We start from the raw sequence: 25,963 nt of genomic DNA on the forward strand, positions 1-25,963 counted from the left end.
TTAAAGAAATGGCTGGACACACCACTCAGTGCTATGGTTTAGTTGGCATGGTGGTGTTTGGTCAAAGGCTGCACTTAGACAATCTTGAAGGTCTTTCCCAATCTTAATGATTATGTGATTCTATGTTTCTAATCGTATTTCTTTTTAGTCCATACATAGGGCAACCTAACAACTCTGAGGAGCTTGGTGTTCAAAGTGACTTCCACCTTCCTGGTCCCCCAGAAAACCAGCATTTTACAAACCTGAAAAAGAGCAGAAATTAGGAGCAAGCTTGTTTCAGGATTGTGGTCAGTGGCACGCTGCCAGCAGAGGTGTGGCAGAGGTTTCCAATAAATGTACAATGCAAAAGTCTCTTGCAGAAAACTGCTGTCTCTTGTGCCTGCAAGTCTCCACAACCTTCCTCACATGCTGCCCAAGCCTGTGTGCAATGCAAACAGCTGCAACCATTGTTCCCATCTCTGTACATGCCTTGGGAAGGCAAAACACCCTGTAAGCAGTCTCAACCACAGCAACAATCACAGGTCTTGCTTCTACTGCAAGAAAAATGGATTGATTTGACCTGGTCACAATAAAAACACAGGATAAATTGGGTAAACACAATCTCAGTGCATCAGGATTTAAATGCCACTACCAGTAAAATGAGGGAGAGCAGGAAGCAATAAAGCTCAGCAGTATTAAACTCGTTATATTGCACAAGTGTTATGGTATTAATGAACTCATTTTGCACATAGACAATGCGTGCAATTCAGCTGAGCTGGTGTCAGTATAATAAGTTTTATCTTTTTACTCCCATTCCTATGCACTTTTAAATTCATATTGGAGATGATGCATAAATTGAAATTTAATTTTCTTTTCTCTTTCAATTGAAAAGAAAGACATCCCCCAAAAACTCATCTTCCAGCATTGCTGTCACCTCCCACACATTTCACATATTTTAAAGATTCACTATGAATAAAAACACACACATTCAAAGTAAGTCAGTTTTTAATTTATTTTGAAAAAAAAATTTAAAAAAGCTTCTTAATGAGAGTAGACTTCTTAATTGGGAGAACTTGAAAGCCTTACTCACAGGAGATGCAGCTGCAGCATGAGAGGCTGCTGCTGGGAGGGAACCTGCTTCTTGGAGAGGAGCTTCCTCCTCTGTCTGTGCCTGCACAAAGGGATCCTGCAGGATCAGGGGCCTCCAAGGAAAGAGGCTGGTCTTCAACAAGTTATCCTACCAAGGAGGTTTGAATCACATGAGAGCAGAAGGGACAAATGGGACAGTTATCATCTTGTTGCAAAAGTTCCATACCTTCTTGGTGAGTTCTCATGGGCATCTCCTCACAGCACTGACTCCTTCACAGCACAGCCAACTCCAGCTCTCTCCTCACCCAGCTGACCCCCTCTTTTATAGCACTCATCTTCTTATTAGACACAGCTGTGGCCAATTAAGGGCAGGCCTGTTCCTAATCTTTGCTGATTAGTGCAGCTGCAACTCCTCAGGTGTGAGAACACCTTCTGCACTATTCTCTTACATTCTATCCCTCTATATGGGACCAGCAGAGGCTTTCTGCCCACAGGAAAGGCAGGGTTTTGCAAAGGTAGGGAAAAGGTGACAGGTGGCTTTGGGGAAGGGAGCTGTGGCTGGGCCACAAGGCACTGCCATGAAGGGCTCCTTGCTGGTGCTCTGGCAGGCGCTGCCCTCACCTCCGCCTTCCCCTGAGGTGTAACAGGCAGGCTCTGCCCAGCTCCCTCCTGGGCACCAGCAAGTCAGAGCACTGGGACAGCACAACATTCAGAGGAACTGCTCTGAGCTGGAGGAGGCTGCAGGCTTGCAGAGCAGAGATTGTTGTAGGCAGCCAGCTAAATAAAATGTGGTCAGAAGCAGCTACACAGAGATAATTGCAAGGTAGTGATCATCATCAGACATGCTGTTTTATGCCTCCTGAATATGCTCGCACAGAGAGGCTCCTCAGACTGAGCAGGGCTTCAGTAATGAAGCCAAGGGCTTGGAAATGATCTTGCCATGGCTGGACACTGCCAGTCCTGCAAGTCTGGTGCCACCATCCCTGGTGTTGAAGCAATGGGATGGCAGTGAGCTAAGCTCACCCCAGAGCTGACATAGGGTATGCCAGGGAGCTTCTGAGACAGGCTGCAAGAGCTCTCAGTTGTTGCATGAAAGAGATTACAGATGTTTTGATCAGTTAAAAGTACTTTAAAATATATAAGCCACCCATAAAATTTGCAAGTTGAGTGTGAAAATCCAAGCTTCTGCTCTAAAAGATAGAGAGGACCAGGAGCTGCTTCTCCAGGGCAGCTTCCCAGACCCTGATGTTTCCTCTGCAACCCTGAAGTGTGTAATCTGACAGTGTCTAAGGCAAAACACTTGGATTCATTTCTAAAACCTTCCCAAGTTTTCCTTCACACCTTAAAGCTGCCAGTTCAGGGTACTGAATTACAGCAGCCCAGCTCTGCAAGAGACTTAGCAGGGATGAAGTGCTGGAAAAGGACCATGAAAAACCAAAATCCAAATTGGACTAGGTGATCTCCAGCCACCTTCCTCCTGAGCAAAATTTTCCTGCTATTTGTAATTCTCATCACCATCTTACTCTGTTTTCTTTCAGTATCACTGTACTAGCAAGAATCAGGACCAGCACAGTACTTAATTCTGTAAGACATTGTTATTTTCATAATGCCAGTGTCTTCTCCTAGGGTTCCAATTCCAACTGCATGACTCCTCTGTCTCTGTAAAAAGAGATTTTATTTGGATGTCAAACTTAAAATATTGCAAATTGCAGAATGACTCATTATATCAATTTAACAAAAACATCCTTACACTGACACATTTAGAGAGAGAGCCCCTTAGAAATTCCATTTTCAGACACGTTTGTGCTTGCAAAGACATACTAGGCACCCTACCAACAAAGTGGCAACTTTTGCAGAATTATAGAATATAAAGCATAATGGGAAGCTTTTAACTTTGATAGCTGACTCAGAGAGAAATTTTCCATTCAAATCACAATAAACACCTGCAGCCAAGTTGTATGACAAATGTCTTGTTTCAGTTTGTAGCTCCTGGGCTTCTAATGTTCACAGGATCACTGAGGTTGGAAATGACCTCTGAGATCAAGTTCAACCTTTGACTGATCACCACCTTGTCAACTAGACCACAGCATTAAGGGCAACATTCCATCATTTCTTGAACACCTCCAGGGATGGTGACTCCATCAGCTCCCTGGGCAGCCCATTCCAATGCTTAACCACCATTTCTGTGAGGAAATTTCTTCTGATGACCAGTCTGAATCTCCACTGGCACAGCTTGAGGCTGTATCTTCTTGAGGCTATATCTGTCCTATCACAATTACCTGGGAGAAGAGACCAACTCCTACCTAGCTACTCCCACCTGTCCCCTTTCTGCAGGGAGCCATAAGGTGCCCCTGGAGCCTGCTTTTCTCCAGGCTAAACCCCCCAGCTCCGTTAGCTGCTCCTCACAGGACTTGTGCTCCAGACCCTTCAGCAGCTCTGTTTCCCTTCTCTGTCTCACTCCAGCACCTCAATGTCCTTCTTGTCATGAGGGGCCCAGAACTGGACACAAGATCTGAGGTGCTGAGTACAGGGTGACAATGATTCCCCTGGTCCTGCTGGTCAGACTATTTTTGACACAAGCCAGGGAGCCACTGGCCCTCTGGGCCACCTGTGCACACTGCAGGTTCATCTTCAGCCAGCTATCAAACAGCACCCCCACTATACAATAACATAGCATAGTTCACCACCATTAACTGTATTACAAAACCATTTATGAGCCATATTTTGTTTCACTAAACATTTCCCCAAAAGTGTGTTTTCTATAAGATCCATCCATTAGGATTTCCTATGTGTGGGCTTTCTGGGGGGACAAGGTAGTATTTTTGCAGCCAGGGAGATGTGTGGAAAACTGAGAACTGACTGACTGCACACAGTTGGAGAAAATACGCTATATTAAAGCAGTAAGGCTTGTCAGGGAGATGAAAGAGCCCTGGCTTGTGTGTATTCAGCCAGTTACACAGTACAGCAAAAACCTCCAGGCTAACAGTTTCATTAAACATTAATTTGTGAAGCACTTCAAAGTTTAGGTTGAGGCGTGCTTCTGTATAATACATGATATTATTTATCATCTAAAAAAGTTGTTTAGGATGCAATTAGGGAATAATCCTACAGCTCTCAGCAGCGATTCAATGGAATTCAAGGAGGTCTCACATCATTTAACACACACAAACATACAGCAGAAGAAGGGCTTGCAACTCTCTCTCCCTTTTAATTTGGCAGATCTGAGGGAAAAAATGTTGTGGGCTTTAAAGCATGGCCTTTGATTAATTTGCTTGAACATTTCAAGCTTATCAAAGTGGCTTAGCTCATAGCAGACAGCTAGGAGTTGTGTACACGCACCCATGGTGTGCTGAAAAATGGACAAATAGTAACCTTCACAGCAACAGCAACACTGGTTAGAAGTTTCTGCAGAGGATGGGCGACAGCGCCGCATTGTTCTCCAGTACCTTCCTCACCCCGGAGCTGAAGCTGCCGTTGTTGCATTAAGTGCTTGGCGGCAGCAAAGAGAACATCTTTAAACATCTTTCCAAGGAGCAGTGACTGATGGGGGCTGTGCCCTCAGGGAGGATGGCAGCATGGAAGCCAGCATGGAGCAGAGCACCTGCCCCGTGCCCCCAGAGCTCCTCCTGCACAAGCACTGCCTGGGCAGCACAGGCCAGCCATGCAGGACTAAGCCTACCTGCAAGGCAGCTGCTACCTTGGCATCAGCAAGGACCAAAACTGTCTGCACCTACCCTCTGACTTTATATACCTGTCTCTCACAAGCAGTGAATAAGCATGAATAATAGTGAAACATTATTTCAACAGTAAAGACAAAGATGTCATTGTCTTAAACATAAGAGACTATTCAGGGCAGTTATGATTTCACATAAAAGCTGAATTCATGAAACACACAGGAAATCAAACCAGCAGGTTCTATTTTCTTGCTATTTTTGTGCAGTACTTTAGGAAGCACTTACAGATGTGCAAATGTGTAAGAGCATACTCTCTTCTATAAAGAATGACCTTTACTTTACCTGCTACTCACCAATCTTTAGCTCAGTGCAGCATGCTATGCTGTGCACTTGCTTGGTGCATGTTCATACAAGAAGACCTAAAAAGCACTATAATTTCAAGAACTGCTTTGTAGGCCTATTTTCTGTAACAGCTGGATTATTTTCCATGTCCCCAAATTCCCTGCTCTAAAGCAACTATTTCAGAATCTCATCTAGCTCCCTTACCAGATCAACTACCAGGCAAAATGAAAGACGGGAAAAGAGGAAATATACAGAAATGTGAGTAATTTGTTAATGAGAAGGAGTCACTGTGAAGGAGAGCTCTCACACTGGTGCAATTGAAGAATTTTCCACTGTACAGAAAACTCTAATATTCTTTGCTATTGAAATGCCAAATTAACTACAGCAAGCCTCCACTGCTGTTAAAAACCAGCTGAGGTAAGAGAGCCCAGCAGCACCACTGCTGTACAGCCAGCTCCAGCTGAGACTGGAAGGCATCTCTGGCAGTGATCTAGTCCAATGCTCATCCCCACGCACACATACTGGTTTTGCAGGAGGCTCCACAGCCTCTAGGGTCAGCCTGCTCCACTGCCTGAGCACCCTCATAGGAAAAGGTTTTTCTGATGTTTCAGCATTCTCCTGTATTTCAACTTATGCCCATTGCCTCTCAGCCTGCCACTAAGCAGCACCAGGAAGAGCCTGGCTGGGTTTACTCCGCCTTACATCATGCATTTGTGTGTTGGTAAGGTCCCTCCTCAGCATCCTCCAAGTTGAGCAGTTCCAACTCAACCTCTCCTTGCACAACAGATGCTCCATCTCCTATCATCACAGCCTTTTGGTGGCCTAGGTTCAGTAAATCTGAGTCTCTCTTGTACCAAGGAAGCCTAGCTCTGAATGCAGCACTCCAGATGTCTCACCAGATCTGCAGAAAAGATCATCACCCCGGATGTGCCAGCAACACAGTTCCTAACAGCCTGGGAAACTGCTGGCCTTTGTTGTAGGCTGCCTCAAGGTCAGCTTGATTCCCAGTGCATTTTCAAAACTCACCTTAACACAAGCTTCCCCTTTATTACTGAGCATGGAAATCACTCAGATTGCAGAGGCTTCTTCCACACCACACCCTCACTTCACCCTGCTCCACAACAGGGCTGGCAGGAGGCCCAGCACAGCCCATGGCCCAGGACTGACTCAGCAGCAGGGGGAGGAAGCAAGCTTTTTAGTAGCCAGAAACAAGTTTAGCAGGTTCCCAGGACTATCAAAGAAATATTTTTACAGTAAATGCTTTACTATGAAAGCTTTCATAAAAGCATCCAAGAAGTTGGAAGTGGTAGATGAAAATTTGCCCAGTTCTTACACTATTACTAGAATACAACATTTGAAGTTCCCTACTTCCCCAGAGAGATGTAGTAACATGAATAGGGCTACAGCACCCCAGCTGAACTTCCAAAAGTATTCATGTATCACCACAGCCTGTAGAAAGATTATAGTCTTTTATTGATTTATTGTTTTACAGATTCAGCTTTCAATAATAAAGTTCAATAAATCGATTCCCTAATCATAAAAACTCATTTTACACATTATGTACAGGTACCCAGTATGTCACAGCACAGACCTTCACACAGAACAAGCAGGGCAGAGGCGCTACGGGCAAGGACGTACATTCAGAGATCGAGTCGTGGATATGCACAGTGCTTTTGGCACACCTCACTGAAGATTGCCCACACAGGGACAGTAAAATTATCCCAACTAAGTCATAACATGGATTAGTTCAACTACATTAATTCCAGGAGGAACACTTAATTCACAATTAAGCTGGCCATCAGAAGAGATTTAAGTTGAATCAAATGCAGCTGAACTAATCATTTTAGTTTTATTAAGCAACCCTCTGTAGACAAATTCTAGGCCTTGAAATCTGTCTCCAATATTAAACAAATCTTTTTAGCTGAGATATGCAGAAGTTTGAAGACTGAGGGAACTCAGGTATGAGAAGTATTCTTTGGCAGGTTGATACAAATATAAAAAATACATTATTTTTGAGGGCTAAACTAAGCTTTTCCCATTACTGCCAGCACCAGAACTGCTTCAGGGACACAGTAACACATATTGGAACGTAAACACAACCTTGCATTTTAATGAAACAAAACTCATATTACAGATGAATGTCAATACTCCAGATACTCTTCAACAGGCTACCCACTCCCCACAAAGAACTTGAACTTAACACTCAGTGAGAAAATTTACCCATGTCAATGACAGGGCCCAGGAAACATTGCACAACTGTCTCTGCAATACAGGACCTGGCACACACAAGAGACCAGTTGACAAAGTGTACTCAAAATATTCCAGCTCCTATGGAAAGCTATTTTATGTCAAAAACCTTAGTTAGTTTATTGAATATCCCTTGCTCTTTTCTGAGATAAAGTGACCACAGGTCTTTCTGTAACTGCAATCTAACCTTACGATGACAAAAAACCGCAGCTAAGAGTTTATGCAATCTGCTTTATAACATTACATCAAGCAACAAGTTAAAATACACCATTTCACAATGAGGCAGACATTCATTTAAAATCTGGCAATTCCCTTTTAAAAACAGTTGTTTTCCCTTCTAGTGACATGGCTATCCCAAAGGAGATAAAGCCAGGCTCAGTTTGAAGAGTGGAGGGAGGGAGGGGGAAACAGGAAACACTTCCAGAATGAAGCATTCAAGAGTTCTGCAGCCTGCAGGGCAGAAGGCTGCAGTATCAATGTCTGACTTCAGTAACACAGATCTAAAGATATTGCTTTGTCCAAGTGTAGCCATAAACTTGTAATTTTAAACTACTTCCAAAACAAGAATGTAACTCCAACAGGCCATTCCAGGATGAAGACCATTTAGCCAATATCTCTACTTAAGTTATGTCAGTGCTGAAATACTGTAGGGCAGCTTCACTTCATCTTCCTTCTTTGTCCGTTTTGTTCCATTCAAACTTCTAATGCTCAGTTCAGAACAAATAAAAATTAAAAAAGGCTTAAGCAGACTCCCTTGCTGGGCACACAAGTACAAGCAGCAAATCACATTTAGCCATGGAAGTTGACTCAGACCTTTTTCAAATCTTTCAGCAAATGATGTCAGAGCCTTTTCCTGCTTGTTACTTTGAGTGAGCGTGTTATGGGGAGAACAGGTATACAAACAACACATAGTACTGTTTATGCTTATTCCCAATGGAAAACCGACCTCAGGCTGAGATGTTGCATTCACTCAGGGTGGTAGAAATACTTTCATCCCACCATTAAGAAAAACAAAAGCTGGATACTGCAACACAGACTGCCTAATCCACTTACCACAGAAGCATCCATCCCTTTTTATGGAATCTTCTCAGTATTTCTAGAACTTAACACCTACAGCTGGCTTAGTCATCCCAGCCAAGCTGCAGTTTCTATTTTCAGTTAACAAAACCAACTTCTCTAGAATTCACATATTACATAGTAAATATATCTGAAGATAAACCATTAGCTCTGAAATGCCTGACCATGAAGAATTAAGAAACAAAGATGGAAGTTCTTTGTAAGTTTTAAGGATCTTCAGGGCATGGACTCCTATTTACATTGTCCTGTAGATTTCACAACACTTAGTTCTTGCACGTTCATTTTGACACTTGAATGCCAAAGTGAGAGCAATTCAGCTTTGCTTTTAGTAACTGTTTTTTGCAAACAGGAAATCTGTGAACTCCCCTCCCCACAGATTCTCACGCATTCACACAGACTCTCTAGAAAGGTAAGACACTTTATTGAATTTTTTTGATAAATTAAGAAAGGACTATGAACCAGACTTATGGGTAGCAGGTGCTTGTAAACAGACATCAGTTGCTTCCCACAGAAAGCTTGACTCCATGCACTCAGCCCGAAGTCACTTTCCCCACCGTTGCTCACAGGCTGCATAGTGATGGAGGGCAGAGAAAAACTCTTCATAGCTGATGTTTAGGTGGGAAGGCAAAGAACTGAGAAAGCAAGTTACAAACATTAAAATAAGCTTTTATAAACACCACACGATTCATACAGCCACTCAGGAATATCACTAAAAGCAAGCTACTGTCTGAGTAACCTTGTGAAGTTGTTCTCAACATGGTTATTGTCACTCTAACAACTAAACCAGTCACCCTCTAAACCAAAGCCTCCCATCAGAGTACACAGGGCCCTTCAAACCAGTGAAAAGCTGGAGCAGCACAGCATGCCCAGACATTTCAGTGCACTATAAATGTGCTTGGATTTAAGAAGTTCAGCAAATCTAGTCAGTTCAGTTACTGTTAAAATTGAAAAGCAATCCATTGGTGCAATCATCTTCTATTATTCCATTTCCCTTGTATCCTTAGTTTCCCTTTTAGGAACCTATAAGCCACAGAAAATCAACACTGATATAAGGAACGCTGTCAAATGGGACTGGAGCACACACTAGGTGGTGACAGAAGTTGTTCCTTAAACCTGGGCATGAAGCTTGCTGTTGCTAGTCAGGGCTGAAAAAACAATGAATGTTTGACAGGTTTTAGTTAATAATTTTAAAATCTCCTCAAATCACTCTCTGGACACTTGTTTAGCTGAATCGCCTCTTTTGGCCAGTTCCATAAGTTATGTCATAAAGAATTGCTTAGCTAGGTATTTTTCATTCCAGTGTGTTTTATAACATTTATAAGCAACTCACATGATTTCTGTCAGTCTGATGTGCCATGGAAGGAATCCTAATGTGCTGTCCACAGGACCAAACTTCAAGACTAAATCAGGATCAGGAAATCCATGTGTACCTGTAATAACAAGTTACACTAAGTTTTATTAAATTCATCATAGGATTTGTTTTAGTTTTAAACCCTAAGGCATCTGCTTTTTTCACGAAATGCTTTTCTTTTTTTAAATGAAGGTACCAAGGACAAGTTAACAATTAAAAGCCCAAGAGGACAGACTGGTCTTGCAACACCTGAATGACCAACTGAGCAAAAGCTTAGGCAGCCACTGCAGGCCCAGCTGGACTGCTATTTTTATGTCAGGTAGTTTTCAAAGACTTTCTACAGAAAGTACAGGAACAGTTACATTGTTTTGAGTAACAGCAAACCCTAACAATGCTGTTTCATCTGACTTGTTCTAGTTTTGTCTTGGCAAACTCGATTTTAGTAGCACAGAACATGCTGTACCCTGACTCTACTTACTATAGTTGTTACTTAACTACGTGGAGCTGCAATCGAGTAGAGTAAAAGGACACCAAAAAAAAGCTAAAGGAAATTTCACTGAAGAACACCTTGGTACTACAGACCATCAAGGAAAAAAAACCCCAACTTGTTAGAAGACTTGTCTCTTTCTCAGTATGAGACCAGACAGAAATTTTAAAATCAACTTACTATAAAATTTCAAAGATACTGCTGCAGCTGGCATCCTTCTGGTTAAATGAGTGAGGAAGAACAGCGCAGTGTGTCTTTTTCTGTTACTATGTGGACAACCTGACCCATTCTAGGGCAGAGGAAGATAACACTGATGAATTCCACTAAGTGCCCACACTCTTACTACCCATACTGTAAAACCCCAGCCAGTCATTTCCCTCATGAGAGCATCCTGCTCATCTTCTGAGGCTGAAGGCAATTAGTGACCAAACACCACTGCCTCTGTCTCCCTTCCATATACTTCTGCAGTGCCTAAGCGGCTCCAGGCTATAACTGACAGACAGGAAATAGGCTTACAATGAGCAGTCTGAGTCCAGCTTTCCCTGCTAATTCTAGCAAGTTGATTAGAGCATCTTGTGGAAAAGAGTAGAGCACCCCAAGGGGACCCAAGAAGCTGAACTGCTCCTCTTGCACCTGCCTAGCTCATCTGAAAAGCATTCCAGCAGTCAGAACCCTGTTTTGCTATAAAGCTGCAATTAGTCACGATTATTGCAGGTAATTTGTGGTCACCTTTTCCACTACTCACCAATTCTGCAGGTTAGAGTGCAGAAGTGCTTATACTGGGTAATGACCACCTTTTGCAGATAAACTTTAATACAGCCTACTTGCTCCAAACTTCTTATGTTATTTCTCAAATATTTCCTCATTTGCTTAAATGAGGAAAAAAACCCACTACACAAAAGCAGTCGAGTTTTCAGATAAATTGTAGAGGAACTTAACTTCGGGGGTAACAGAAAAGGAAACTAAGGCCAGATTTTGCTCCACCCAGGTTTTGAAACTGAAGCTGGAGATTTTTCAAAAAGTTCACACCCTCCCTCCCCACTGAATCACCACAAGAGTGATGACACCTTTTACCAGAGGTAGAGAAGTTATTTTCCCTAAGCACGTGCATTTCTAAGAAAGGATGAAGCCTTTAGATAGGGGTGTCTTGTGCCACAATCCAAATCTCATCTCAAAGTTAAGAAAAAAAAAGCAAAAGCCACTCTGCTGTTCAGAAGCTAGCACGTTAGTATCAAAGAGCTTTGCAGAGAAGCAGTGAATACTTAGAAGTGGGGACTCTGGAGGAAGTGGACAGCTTTACTCATCAGCTGATTCAATAGCTGAGTACTCCTCAGCTGGTACAGCAGCAGGATCTTCAACACTGAAGATCTTCAACCTGGCTTTTCAAACACGAAAAGACCTTCAGAGAGCCCAGTTAATGCTAACATTTCCTTCTGGTTCCTCTCTGAAGGAAAATGAAAATGCACACTGTAGTATTACTGTCACAACAGCCTACTAGAAAACACAGTACTGTGCTTTCCAGTCTGCATCCATTTCTTTACCTAAACATAGCAGTGCTACAGATAATTTACATGTGGAAGCTCCCTCAGAGCTGACAGAGTTACAGCAGTCAAGTTTAGCACACACAAGATACAAGGATTTGGGAGCAAACTTTAAACAACAAAAGAGGCCAAAAGACTTGGACACTCAAAGGATGCCAATCTGGCAACATCCCTTCTAGGTCAGGAGCTCTGCAAGGGGAACATGAAGGAATTTTAGAGCTGATAACTATACCCATCTCCACAGAGATCTTACAGAGCAACTTGAGTAGCCTCAATTGATAGTCATGTTCTTTGCTGGAAGGCAGACAGCAAGCAGAGACAATATTAAAATGCAGCTGGCACCTACTTTTCTGAACACAAGCTGGTTAGCTGAGGCATTGCTCAGAAGAAAGTACTTTTACACTGCAGAAAACTCAAACTGTAAGAATTAAGTGCATGACTGAATTAAGAAGAAAAGCCACATGACAAGCTAGAATCATACCATTTTAGGACTAGGCTTCAATAACTGCACCCTAAACATGAACAAAAAGTTTAAAAACTACATTAACAGGTATTTAAACCAAATGGAAAACCCCAAAGATTTACAGAAGACACCATTAATACAAACTCTAAGAACATAACTATTCAAGTATTGCTTTCCAGAACATGCTCTCAAATCAATAATGCACAGATGCATATTTTTAATACTGTTCCACTAAAAATGCACACAAACTAAATTTGCCTACAAGTAAAACAAAATTTAAAAAGCTGCTGCTAAGTAATGAAATACTTTACCTCCAACAATGTCCCAAACATTAAGTAAACAAATTAATAAGTTACAGATATTATCCTTAATTATTAGACATATACATGAAGCAGCGTGTTTCAAAGTTCATAGTTTTGACAGATTAGATTTCTCTTTCAGTGCTCAGCTAGCATGCAATGCTTGAAAAATAAATCCACTAATTTTAAGATTAGACCTAATACTTTTAATATATCCAGACAGAAGATCAAGAAGTTTGAAAAGCTCCAGTTCAGCATCACTGACCAAAATGCACACAACAGGTAACAACTGTCACTGGTTTTCCATTAAATTAGTAACTGTTCTGAAGGAGTGATTGTTAATGTCTTTTAATTGCCTTTGGGGTATAACAGAAGAGATGTGCCAAGTTCTTCAGGTGCCTTATTAAATACATTTAATAGTTTCATTATAGGAGGATGCTGACAACAGGGATGGAATTCAGTTTGAATTCCAAACTTCCAAACTGCCATGGAAGTCCATCTGCAGAACAATTCAGCTGATCACCCATATGAAAAAGAAGAAATCACTCTCCAAAGTCCCATTAATGGGAACCACACTACAACAACATGCCCAAAGGCACCCAAGTTCAAGTGTGCAATCTGAAACCTGATGAGCCAACTGCAGCTGCAATTAACATGCACGGATCACCTAGGCAAGCTGAGCAACTCATTATAGCTCCATGGTACCACTGGAAAAGTGGATGCTAACTCTAAACTTCTTCTCCCAGGTGTGCTATTAGGGTAGTCCTGCCCTGTTCATAGCTATTGCATATAGCCACACATCACAGTGCAGTCAGTAATCTGCATGAATTAGTAATGAAGACAACTAAGCTAGTGTGGGTTATAGAGCAGCAAGAGAACAGCAAGTGTTCTATCATTTGCATTCAGGATAGTAGTCAAGCAGCAAGAACAGCTTTAATTGCTGTAACCAGATCTGGAAAAGACTCTGCCCATCCATATTTGCAGCTTGCAGGAAGTTAACCTAAATTAGAATAGTCTAGTTTCAGGTAATCCCAAAAGTACTTTTTTCAGAAAGCTCATTACAGAATATACCACAGATGCTGTAAACTCTGAAAAGTCAAAACTGCAATTTATCTTAATATTTCTGCTAAATAATTTTTCTGCTTAAAAAAACAGCTCAAAAGGCATAAACAAGAAAGAATTTTTTCACAGAAGCCTAAAAGCAATAATCATAACTTACTCTGATAGACTAAGCATCAAGATGTGTACATTGCAAGCAATGAATACACTAGTAACCAAATTGTTATGAATTGAGTACTCTTTCCCCTCCATATTATACTTACTACTTAATAAGTTGTCTAACATATTCACATCCAGGTCTGAATGTGTTCTTTGCTGCTGTGCTACCAACTGACAGAAGTTCTGAGCAGCTTTGACTATGTCTGCTTTTCCATCTTCCGGAGACAGCACCTTCAATGTAGATTGGCAATTTAAAACTGAAAGTACAAAACATAGTTTAAAAGCAACAGAAATATAATTGTTTTGCATGTGCTTTAGATAGTCACAGATACAACAAAGTAACTTGTAGTTTAATTCCTGAATTACAACTAGTCACAGATCCACCTCATCTGTCTCTTAGACAAGTGGGTAAGAGTTTTCTGTATTTGCTGTATTACTAAAACACAAGCTTAAGACAACTACTTTGAGAAGTCTTGTGCGAAGGGGCTTAATTCAGTCTTCAGACATAGTTTTCCATGAAATTTTGACTGGTTCTTACACTGTCAGGCAAAGCACTGAGAAGAAAGGTGCCTGGATAGTTACTTAAGGGGTTTAGGGAAATAAAAAAAAACAACAAAAAAACCACAACAACAAACTAATTTCTACCCTAGAAGAGGAAGGTGTTTTTAACAGCTACTGTGTACATTCATGTGACATAAGTATTAAGTTTGGGGGCTCTGATCACAGCATCTTGATGCGAGAGTTACAGTAAGGATCAAAGATGGCTACACTGAAGCTGGGAACAAGATAATAGTTCAGAATTCATCTATTCATCTGCAGTGACGTCTGTGACTTAGAGGACATTTCCCAACAGTAATTATCTTAACCCTACACAATTGACAGGCAAGAGTCTTCCCATACTGCATGACTCCCATCACTGTCAGTACTATAAGGTACCTAAGAGGTAAACTTGTCAAGGAAGCTCAAGGCTAGAGATGGTGCACTATACTGGCTTGAAGCTAAGTGGGTTAAATATCAAAACTGTCAACTTTTTAAGCTGATACCAAACTTAGGATAGCTATTACTAGATACTTAAAAATACATTTCTTAAAATTGCAGAACCTGACTGCAAAGGACCACACAGCACAGTCAAGATTCAAAAGAACAGTTAAAACTCCTCAGTTCATCTATCCAAAGCCATCACAAGGAAAATGATTGTTCCTTAATATTGCTTGATTTGCAAATTTGCATCAAATGTCCTACATTAAAAAATATTTAACAGTATCCCTAAATTGCAATACATGCAATTTTGTTATGCAGAAAGGAAAAACTGCAGATAATAATAAACTGCATAATGTCAGTTTGTTCAGTTGAAAACACGAAGCATCTGATCTGACTGTGAAGCCTTCTAAAAAAGAATGAAAATTTTAAAAAGAGTACAGAAAACACCTCTGCTTTTCACAGTTTCCAGCACAAAGGGTTCCTGAGATTTAAAAGCACTCTTCCCATCAGCAAGTCTGAGAAGTCTTTCAGTAGTTTGTTTGGTGTGAACATAAATATCCCAACTTAGGTAAGTGTAGCTAAGTATGCTGGAGTTGAAGATATTAATAGCCTGTCTACCCCATCTTCTGCTGGTTATTTCAACCTTCACAGGAAGAAAAAAAAAATAGCACGAAACCTGAGTTCTTCCACATAAATGCTACCATCTTAGGCTAAGTGGTTCATAAGACAAGCTCATGTTACAATATTATACTTTGTACTGGAAAACGGGCACAAAGGATTTGAGTATTTGGTCAGCTCTCATAGGGCAGGCAAAACCTGCAAGCAGCATTTTCAATGCAGCTAAATGTACCACAACTTGTGCAAACTTTTCATAACTCTTTGAATTATGATGATCTTAAAACAAAAGGGTTGTTTAGGTATTTTTTTACAAGATCTACTTTAGTATTATGAGTTGTAGTTAGAAGAGCTGTATCAGCCCATCTCTTTAAGACAAAGGCCTGATTCAAGTACATGCCTGTGATTTATTATATTTGAACAGACTTCTAGCATTTGTCTTAGGCAGCAGATGAGGAAATGAGTTCTTACAGCAGATAGTGCTGTGTAAGGAACATCAGCCCTGAAACCTACTCCTGCTTCCCACATCTAAGTATGGGTAAAAGCTATTATTACCAAATTTATTTTTTTGACTTGTGCCCTTTACCTTCCTGATGGCATTATACCTTGACATAACAACCAGCAGTCTTGCTCTTTCCCTTTCTCCTTCCCACTTTGAGGTTTATGTTTGGAAAAACTGAAGCACACACATGAAGAGAAAGGTCACTGTACATAGAGATGTGTTTAAGTAAAAGCAGATTTATGACTGATATACAGCTATTTAGGGGCACTCCAAGCCCCTCTTGTAGTTGATCTTACCTTGACCAGTTTTGTCGTGATTTGCAAATTCCACAGAGTACTTGGAGCAATCTAGTCCCAAGAGTTCTTGCTGCTGTTTTAAAATTTCATCCATCAATCTTGAATTATTCCTCTTGAAAATACCTTTAAAAAAAAAGTTGCATATCAGCCAACTCCTATAAAGGGTGTTACAAATAAAACTAACACTAGGCAAGCAGAAAAAATTAGTCAGAACTGGTTTAAGACTGGAGTTCACAAGTGTGGGTAAGAACTCAAAGCAAATGCTACTGCATGAGACTAATGTGAGTGACCTTGGAAAGACAACTCATGTGCTTTTGTTCTTCTTTCACCCAGCCTGAATAAGCAGCAAGTTGCAACTGCGTAGGGGATAGCTTAAGACTTATTTCCTTGTCCTTGGTATGCTACAAATAGAGAAAGCAATCATCAGCAAAGAACACCAAGTCAGATTAACACCAAATTTCTTTAAAGCCCACACTGCTTAAGTCTGCTACCACTTACTGCCACATGCCTAAGGCTGCAGGCTAACAAAGCAAGTCACCACTAAATCAACATTTCGGGTCTCAGTAAGTATCCACTCTTAAGCCATCCAACAGCATGGATTTCCTAATAAGAAAATTTCACAAGCTGTATGTTTCAAGGAGTTCATGCAGTCCCCAAGGCCTTTTTATACTTACATATTTAAGGCAGACAAATTTCAAATGCAGGAAATCACAAAAGCCTGCTTCAAACATACTTGCGTTCTTGTATTAAAATAAATTCTAGCTTTTGAGAAACATAACTCTACTTCTAATTAAATGCCACAGCAAAAACTAAATGTTACAGTTTAAATATTTACAATCCAAAAGCATGACTAGGCATATTCACTCAGGAATTGGATAATGCTTTTTTCACAGGGTATTCAGAGGTTTTTACTGTACTTCATTCAGAAGCCTCATGTCAAACATTTCCACTGACCAGTCTAAAAATGTCCACACACTAATCTTACAATGTAGACAGTGCAAAAGAATGTAAGATATAAAATTTTGACTAGGCTCAGGATTCAACGCCACAACCTGACTATAGAATCTGGAACTGCTACAAGAGTTCCCACATTGGTCAAACCAATGTGCACCATCAGAATCAAGACCATAATACGCTAGGAGTTAGTTTGCAATATGAAGTGATTCAATGCATTTATTTAATATGCTAGCCTTTAGGTCTAATGAATTAAAACTTTTCTACAGGGTTCATTAGAGGTTTTACTAGGTGGGAAAATATCTACTTTTTCCTCTCATCCTGGATAGCTCTTGTAAAAAAAGCCCTATTTCATTATAGAAGTATTAGTGATGCTTATAATTAATTTCACATGTTTACAAAAAAGCAAGTTGTGGTAAGGCACAAACCGCTACAGAAGAAGGTGTGTTAGAATGCTTCTGCTAAGTTTAAACTCAAGTTAAATTGTGGCTTCCTGTGCTCCTGCCTTCTAGCATATACTTACACATAACAGAAATTGAGAATGCTGCTTTAAATACACCTGTTTGATACAACTCTGCTTGGCTCGGGCTCTTTCGTGCTGGGGTTAACACAAATTGTCTTCCTCACTCCCAAGGTCAGCAGCAGTGCAGCCCCTGAAACTGCCAATCCTGTACCCTCTTCAAGGAAGATCTGGACAAGGCTGCATGTGCCTCACCTTTAGGAGTCACTTGACTTCCACACACTTTTAGATATGAGAAATAAAACTGTGTTCAATATCCAGACAAACATGTGACATAATTAGGAAAGGCTCCCAATCTGGGAAATAAGCTGCTGCTCTTCTTCCCCTTTCTCACCCAATCCTTTCTCATGGATGGTTTTTTGCCTATTCCTCCAAAGATGGGAAGAACTAGTTTAAGACTCCACACTCCAGCTCTAAAGTAAATTAAGACACTGAGGACAAGTAGAGTAGAAGAACTGACCAAGGTGTTTGCTTGGATATCATATACTGAATTGGTCCAGCTCCAAAGTGAAGGTCCTTAACACACACAACAGACACAGAAGACTTGCTAAATAAATGTGTTCTTAAGATTTATCTGAGTACCACCCTTCTATTCTGCCTGTTTATCTCAGCTGTTCAAACCTGGGGACTGGGACAGCAGTTTAACAAACAGGAAGCTACTGTAGTTGTACCATGTAGCTGCAGCATGCCTTCCTTGGAAAGGCCTCCACACCTAAATTCCCACTGATCCATCAACCTTGACACACACACAGTTTTCCTGAAGAGAAGATCCTGAAGCACAACAGAATATAGTCAAAATTCAGACTAACTCAGATCTTAATTAAAAACCAACAGCATTTGGGAATACTCCTTCAATGTTTGTCTCTCAGTCAGTGCACTAGAGACTCATGAAGGCACATCACTGCAAACACAGTCCTGCCAAATGCAATATTCACAGGCCAAATCCATATTCAACTTCAAGAATTTTACATGGTCATGACTCAGCTATATTCTCCTTTCCCTTACAGTACCTCAAAACCCCATTTATCTATAAGGCTCATTTTTAAAAAATTTTGTAAATGCACCCAAGTTCTGGGAGATGCTGTTGCTTAATTTAAACATGACAAATATAGCAAACAAGTGCATGAGTAGGCCAGCTCAGTAACAGAATTATGTGCTTCTAGGCAGTGAAAGTTAACTCTTGATTTACTGCTACCCTCCAACTTCATTCACAAAATTAAAGCTAGTCCACAATATAATTTTAACAGTATAAAAAATTAGTTTGACAAAGGCCTAATAAATTTTGGCAATACAACAGCTGTTTGCTGTTAAATGAAAAAAAATGCAGCACTACTCATGCTTCTAATACGGAACACAAACACGAAGTAGTCACTATTATTTTTCATCAGAAGATTTTCTGGTTTTGAAGAGCAGAAACATTTGCTTGGTCAGAACTCTGGAACCTCTGTAAGCTGGCGCAAATGTGTATTTTCTGCAAATGAAGTGTTCGAAGAACTACATGTATTTAAGCACTAAAATTCCCAATGAAAAAGAGTATCAAACTCTGTCCTGGTTTGTTTCCTTTAACTACTGAGAACTTGTGAGCTATTTTCAGGGAGACTACTTGTTTTTACAACAGAAGCTGCAAGCATGCTGTCTGTCATTTGTTGCTATTAGAGCTGAGGCAAACCAGAAGTTTTAGCTTCCTGCAGCAGTCCTCCATTACACAGGTGTTTTCCAGGGCACAAATCTTCCGCTCAGATTTACAGCAACTGCAAGCCATGCCCCTTTGCTTGCAACCATGGTGTTGCAATATTTTAGGGTTAGATATTGACAAATGAAGTTTGTCATTAATTCATCAAGTGTAGAAGTGACAAGAATCTTGAACTGGAAGTGAACAACTGGCACAAAGAAACACCAGGTGATGTCAACCATTTGTCTGTCTGACTAGACTACCACAGCCACCACCTGTTAATGGCATCTCAAAGTTCACCATTTTTAATTTTCCTGCTTTTTAAAGCAGCAGAATCTGCTGAAACACAGAGTAACATTTAGCTCTTCCTTGCAAGGGAGCACCTTACCAAAGTGGAGTCTAGTTAAGAACATATCTCCACAACACTTCAGTCATTTGCTTTCTCAACTTCTTTCCAGTGCTGACAAGGAAAGAGTAATCAAAAGTTGTAATTGTTATCAGGTATTAACATTTTGAGAACATCAAATAATAAACCACTTCAAAGAATGCACATGCAAGAAACCATTTTAATACCTGAACAACTTTTGCCTACATCCTGTTGGATCACGCTGGTTGATAAGGGAGGAAAGCATGGCCATTATACAGGACCTCAAAGGACATGGAAAGCTACAAATACCTCCTTCATTCCAAGAGTCTAGGAAAAAAAGCAACCCAAGTTTGAACGTAACTAAAGTCACTTAACTTTCAATCACATTAAGGCCACTTCAGACAGCACTAACCAATCAAAGAATTTGACTTAGAACTTCAGAGGTGACCATTCCTCCCAGATTTCTTCTTGGAGGGTCATTCTCCACTAAGAGAACAGGGGCTCATCAGCAATTAGGAGAAAAGATACCTCTTTCATATTTCCCATTCCTTTAAGATCACCTTCTACAGATTAGTGTTATCCCTTTTAATAAATGTGGTCTGAGAACTCCTCTCAACTAAACACCAAAATGAAATTGTGGAACGTGAAATTTCATGTGGGTGAAGGCCCACAGCAGGTGCCACAGCAGATGTGATATTGGTATCTCACAAGTGTTCCAGTGACATAAAACCACAACATATTTATCTTGCCCAGTGAAATAAACACACTGCACACCCAGAAGGTTTTATGGGTTGATCAAATTAGCTAAATTACCAAGAAATCTAGAAGAGACTAGAAGCCTACTTTGGGGCTAATTAAATGATTTCTTTTCCATATTCTATCCTTTCAAAGAGTTTTTAAGTGAAAAGTGCTCAGAAGCAAAGCAGTTCACTAGAAAGCTATGATGAATAACTCCAAATTCTCAATACAGTCACACTATGGGCTTGAAGAAACCTTCAGCATGAAGCATCTATCTAGGAGTCCAAAGCATCCAAATGCCAAGATTCAGCAAGCTCCCAAAAATCACTCTAGACTTGTCTTAAACTAGAGCAGGAAAGCTTCACAAAAGTAAAACTCAATGAAGCTCTCCCAAAAGGCAAAACAACTACCAAAAGAAAGCTAAAGTACATAGTACTAGTAAAAGGCTTCTGCTCCCCAGAAGGTATTTTAAGCACTATTACCTGAAAGCATTATCAATGCCTTCTGACTGCAACAAAGCTGCAGTATTTCCTCAGATAAGGTCTCCAAAGAATGGCTGGATTTCTCCCAAGAAATAACTGGCAATACAGAAGTCGATAGAAAAATTCCTGATCAAAAGCCTGAAACTTTAGTTTGCATTATTAAACTCAGGTGTGCACAGTAGCATTAAGTTTATTATGGCTTTGTCATGTTGCACAACAATGAAAGTTGAGAGAAAGGGCTTCCACACACCAGGGCCAGTAAAGCCAGACCACCCTGGGCCTCCAAACATGCTGAGGAAACAGAAAGTCTCAGTTCTGAGCCCTGCACAACCCCAGCAAAGCTGCCTTTACAGTTACGGGCGCAGCTGGTGAGCTGGAATGCAGCTACTTATTTTGACATTGAAGAATACATGAACAACCTTCTGTTTGGCTGTTTTGCAAAAAATACAGAAATTCCTTACTATAAACAAATAAACAGCTTATGTAGCACTTCTTCTGTAAAGAACTTCATGCTTCCCTTTCCTCCTATAGAAGAGGCAGTTAAGGACATATTTTGAATTTAATCCTTCTGCAGGAAACTGACACACTATTTCCTGCAGAGAAGGCAACCATGGAAGACCAAGCTGGTAAACAAGATTTCCTGTAGCAATCAAAAGAATCTCAGTACTACAGATATGCAGTGAAGGAAAAGAAACAAATTAAGGTGTACCTCACCACAGCTAACACTGATCCAGAGCACCCAAAATTAGTTTTCCTTCTCCACCACAGCCAGCACAGGGGGGACTTTGACAAATCAATAGTTGGTACACTTGTATGAACACAAACCCCCAGAAGCAGCTCAGCAGCCCAAAAGCACCGCTCACCATCTGAGTGGATGGAAACAAGTGCACACTGCAATTAAGGGTCACCCTCTGCTACTGGTAAAAGCAAGCTGTACCTGACTTCATTCACATTCACTGTTATCAGTGTTAGTGCTGAGGGTTCCAGACCACCACCACTGAGCACTGGATTTAGCAACAGCTGCAACATCCCACTTAATGACAAGTCTATCTGGAAATGCTGTATGCTCAATCAAGGCACCCTAAGGAGCTTAGCACCACAAGAAAGGCAGCATATGTGCTAGTACCAGCAGGAAGCTACACTAGAGCTGTATGAATGACTGCTTGCTCGCTCTCTGAAGCTGAAGTCAGGCTGAAAAGCTCAGCTGTGCACAAAGCAGCTGCAGCTGCTATCCTGGACAACCCACTGAACACCTGTGTGGAGCATGATGTGCAATGGCAGGCTATGCTCATCCACCCTAGAAGTTTGGCAAAAGCCACAGATTTAAAACTTTTTCGTTGCTCTGCCTTCTTTGATTTTGCTCCAGCAAACTGGAAAGCAAGCTAGCAATTAAACCAGCACATTCCAGTATCAGAGGATCAACAGAAGATCAAGCTACTAAAAATATGCTTCGATACTGAAATCATGAGATAATAGCTATATTTTCAGCAGTGACAGCAAAACCTCTTTAACATGCAACTTTAGAATGAAAAATTAAAATCCACATGCATCACATAATGTAGAACAAAACCAACCAAACGAAAGAAAAAATTCCCAACACCAAAACAAAAAATAACATCAGAACACAGAACAAAAGCAAACAATTAACATACGTAATTTTAGATTGAATGAAACAATACAGCAGCAAATAACCCAAGATTTTTGTTTTTCTGAACTGCCAGCAATAACAATTCTTCTGCAAGCTCTTGTCAGCTCTTCAGAGGACAAAACTGTCATTTCTGGTCATCATATTTAGTCTTCTAACAGTCAATCTTAGATGTGACTGAATTTCAACACATGCTGAAGAAGCAGTAGTTGGTTTTCAAAAAATGTTTCAGACACTGCTACAGCTCTGGCTCCTCACTGTGAGACAGGAGCTCAGCAGCAGTGACTACCTAAGCATTGGCTGGTGCCTTCTCCCTCCTCACTGTTGCAGAGGAGGCAAGATGAAAGCCAAGACGACCAAGAAACATGATTCTCAGCTTGATCTGCTCCTCAGTTCAGCTCTCATACATAGAATTTGTGGAGCACAGTGCTGGAATCGAAAAAGGAACTAAGCCCATACATAAACATGTTAGGCAATATTCCCCTACCTTATTTAAATTTGAAGTTAAAGATCCTGTACATTAAAAATATCTCTCTTCAAGCTATGAGGGAAACTCTGCTCCTTGGTACTGTTTGCTCTGCAGCATTTCACCTGGTTGAATGCTTTCCAAGTTGGGAGTAAAAACTGTCAACACATAAATGACTTTTCAGAAGGTGCTGTTCTCTGTGTGCTTGAGATGTTATGCAAATATTTTATATCATCCTTTGACTTCCAAATGAGGAAGCATTCTGCCTCTGAAATACAACATAACCAAGTTCCACAACAGCCCTGCAGAGATGGCCACTTTAAACTGCTAAGTGACTGGTATTAAGCCCAGTTTCTCATAATGATCTTAAGAGTAATTTAGTGAAAGTCAAGTCTTCCAAGTCTTATCACATAGGAAGGATCAACCATGAAACAAAACTATAAATGGTGATGGTTTAAAATGAAGCAGAAAAAATTTAAAAATCACAAATGCCTATGCTCAAGGAAAGGCCTGAATATCTTAGATGCTTTTGCACACTTAATAACAAAAGATTTCCCCTACTTACATGGGCTGCACTGCTGGGCATTTCCTGAAGGAGCACTAGAAGACAACTGTACCTCTAACCTGGCAGAAATCTACAGAGTTCACCTAAACTGCATGGCACCCCTAAACAGCCATTGGGAGTGGCTCAAAACAAGTCAAACCCTGCTCTCCTACAGTCTCACCCCTGACAGCACGAGCACAGGGATCTTCAGCATGAAGTTCTTTTCCTCTGCAGGACACAAAAAGGTCACAGTCCATGTATTGTTATCCCTTCTGAGTGGACAGCTTTTCCAGCACAGGTTACAGATCATCTCTCAATGATCAGCTGGACAGAAAGCTTCAACTAAGAGTATCCTGATTATGGCTGGTTTTAGCCCCCCACTAGGAAAGGACAGGTATGAGGAAGTCAGATTTGTTCCACAACTTCCTCACAGTATGTGAAATCCAAACTCTGATCTTATCTTTATGATAGTCAGTGACGTGGAATCAAACTACCTGCAAGAGCCAGAGTTCAATAGTTTTACACCTGGGACTCAGTAATAAATAAAATCACACAGCAGATGTGAAAAAAGTCCAGAGCTCAGAGAAGCACTGGCTCAGAGTTAACTCAAATGCCAAGCAGGACCAAACACAGACTGCATAATTTAACTTCACAATACAGACAGCACACAGGACATACATGCTTACATTTAACTAGCTGTCCATCCTGTCTCTTCACACATGAGTACTTGAAAATAGAAGGCTACTTTCATTCATTCACTTCTGCAGGTTCAGCCCCAACTCAATGAACAGCACTCAGAAGACCGGGTAGCCTCAAGCTCTTCCCTACTAACAGTCCTGCCCTACACTTTGATGTCAGCATTCCTGTGAGCCCGAGGCTGTGGACAAGGCTCCAGAAAGCAGGCAGGGCCGGGTCATCCCGACACGGGAGCCGGGCCAGAAGGACAACCGAGCCATTGCCCAGGCTCCCCGGGGACGGAAGCTCTGCAGCGGCCAAGCAGCTCCAGCGGATGGGAAAGGAGCTGCCAGCAGAGGCGGGACCGGACTTGGGCAGACCCCAGAAGAGCGCGGCCCCCTAGCTCTACGCTCCGGTCCCCGGCACGGCCCGGGGCTGGGCCCTGGGGCACCGCGGGCGGCGGCCGCTCACCGTTATGGTCGTAGACGCTGACGTAGGAGATGCCCACGGCCATGCACCACACGACCAGGCTGGCCATGTCCGCGTAGCTCGGCTCCTCCTCGGTCACCACCAGCCCCACGTGCACCGGCAGCTTCCGCAGGGCGCGCCCGTCCGCGCGCCACCGCTGCCGCCCGCGCGCCGCCCCGCCGCGCGCGGGGCCCCGCCGCCGCCAGGCCGCGCGCGCCTCGCGGAACCCGAGCGCGCGGGCGGCGGGCGCCAGGAGCGCGCAGGAGGTGGCGGCGGCGGCGGCCGCGCGGCCGCGCAGGCACGCGAGCAGCGCGCGCTGCAGGCAGAGGAAGGCGCGCAGCAGCGCGTGCAGCGCGCGCCACGCCAGGCAGCCCGCCCCGCTCATGGGACCGACCGACAGGAGCGCGTGGGGCCCGCGGGGGTGCCTCAGCCGCTGCGCCACGCCCGCCGCGCCATCCCCTCACGGAGCCCGCGTCCCCCGCCCGGCAACCGCCAGCGCCGCCATCTTCCCGCCGCCCCGCCTGATCTTTCACCTCTCAACCCGCCACACGCGAGCCGCCCGTTGGCCGCCGGGCGGGATGACGTCGCTTCCGCCCGCGGAGCGCGAATGACGTGGCCGCGAGAGACGGGGAGGGCGGGGCGAGGGCGGGAGGCGGGGCTGGGAACGGCTCGGGGCGGGCCCGCCTCGCGGGAGGGGCGGGGCCGCGCCCCCTGGCGGCCGCTGCTGGCGATGGCCCTGCGGGGCCGGGGGCGGGAGGGAAAAAGCGCCGGGGCGGGACCGGGCCGGGGGCGGGCTCTGCCCCCAGCCGGGCTCTGCCCAACTTCCCCGCCGCTTCACGGATTCATCTGCAGGCCCTCCCGCTGCCCTTCCCTCCCTGCCTTACTCTTCCTGGCGCCCGCAATGCCTCTTTTAGGCTGGTGTGTGAAGCGGAGGTGGAGGGAGAAAGCGCCTGAACACCACACAAGCAGTCGGGCCTCAGGGGTGTCTTTACTGAAACGCAGGCTTCACCCTCAGAGCGCGCTGCGAATGCTCGCCGGGGGGTTCCACGGAACGGCTCGGGAGCCGGGGGCAGCGGCCTCGGGCTGCGCACCGCGACTTCCGTCCTCCACAAAAGCCGCGGCTTTCACTGCCATGGCTTGTAAGGGCCCACGGATCCGAAGATGAAACATAGCTGAAAGATGGAGTGAGAGCTAGTGCCAGCCCGATGCTCTCGGACAGATCGGTGGGCAGAGACGGCACGGGGATATTTAAAGCACTCTGTTAAAAGAAT

The 25,963-nt window shown here is 42.7% G+C and overlaps 1 protein-coding gene and 1 long non-coding RNA gene across 2 annotated transcripts; both read right to left on the reverse strand.

Annotated features, from left to right (window-relative positions):
- Nucleotides 1-972: 972 nt before the first annotated feature.
- LOC132070483 (uncharacterized) lies at nucleotides 973-1,356 on the reverse strand. Its single transcript, XR_009418008.1, has 2 exons — nucleotides 1,295-1,356; nucleotides 973-1,216 (listed from the first exon to the last, which is right to left on the reverse strand). It is a non-coding gene; the product is annotated as an uncharacterized LOC132070483 (long non-coding RNA).
- Nucleotides 1,357-8,806: 7,450 nt separating this feature from the next.
- Nucleotides 8,807-25,077, reverse strand: NUS1 (NUS1 dehydrodolichyl diphosphate synthase subunit). Its single transcript, XM_059469310.1, has 5 exons — nucleotides 24,696-25,077; nucleotides 16,162-16,284; nucleotides 13,872-14,024; nucleotides 9,739-9,838; nucleotides 8,807-9,040 (listed from the first exon to the last, which is right to left on the reverse strand). The coding sequence occupies exons 1-5, from the start codon at nucleotides 25,075-25,077 to the stop codon at nucleotides 8,950-8,952; spliced, it is 849 nt and encodes a 282-aa protein (XP_059325293.1). The 3' UTR covers nucleotides 8,807-8,949.
- Nucleotides 25,078-25,963: the final 886 nt, after the last annotated feature.

The sequence above is a fragment of the Ammospiza nelsoni genome, chromosome 3 (genome assembly GCF_027579445.1).
Source record: "Ammospiza nelsoni isolate bAmmNel1 chromosome 3, bAmmNel1.pri, whole genome shotgun sequence".
NCBI classification, from domain to species: Eukaryota; Metazoa; Chordata; class Aves; order Passeriformes; family Passerellidae; genus Ammospiza; species Ammospiza nelsoni.

Coding starts and splice junctions, on each gene's coding strand:
- NUS1 (XM_059469310.1), bottom strand. CDS start 25,077: ATGAGCGGGGCGGGCTGCCTGGCGTGGCGCGCGCTGCACGCGCTGCTG. Junction 16,285..24,695: donor CAGCGTCTACGACCATAACG/GTGAGCGGCCGC, acceptor TTTTTTTTAAAG/GTATTTTCAAGAGGAATAAT. Junction 9,041..9,738: donor ATCAGACTGACAGAAATCAT/GTGAGTTGCTTA, acceptor TTGCTTTCTCAG/TTCTTTGCCTTCCCACCTAA.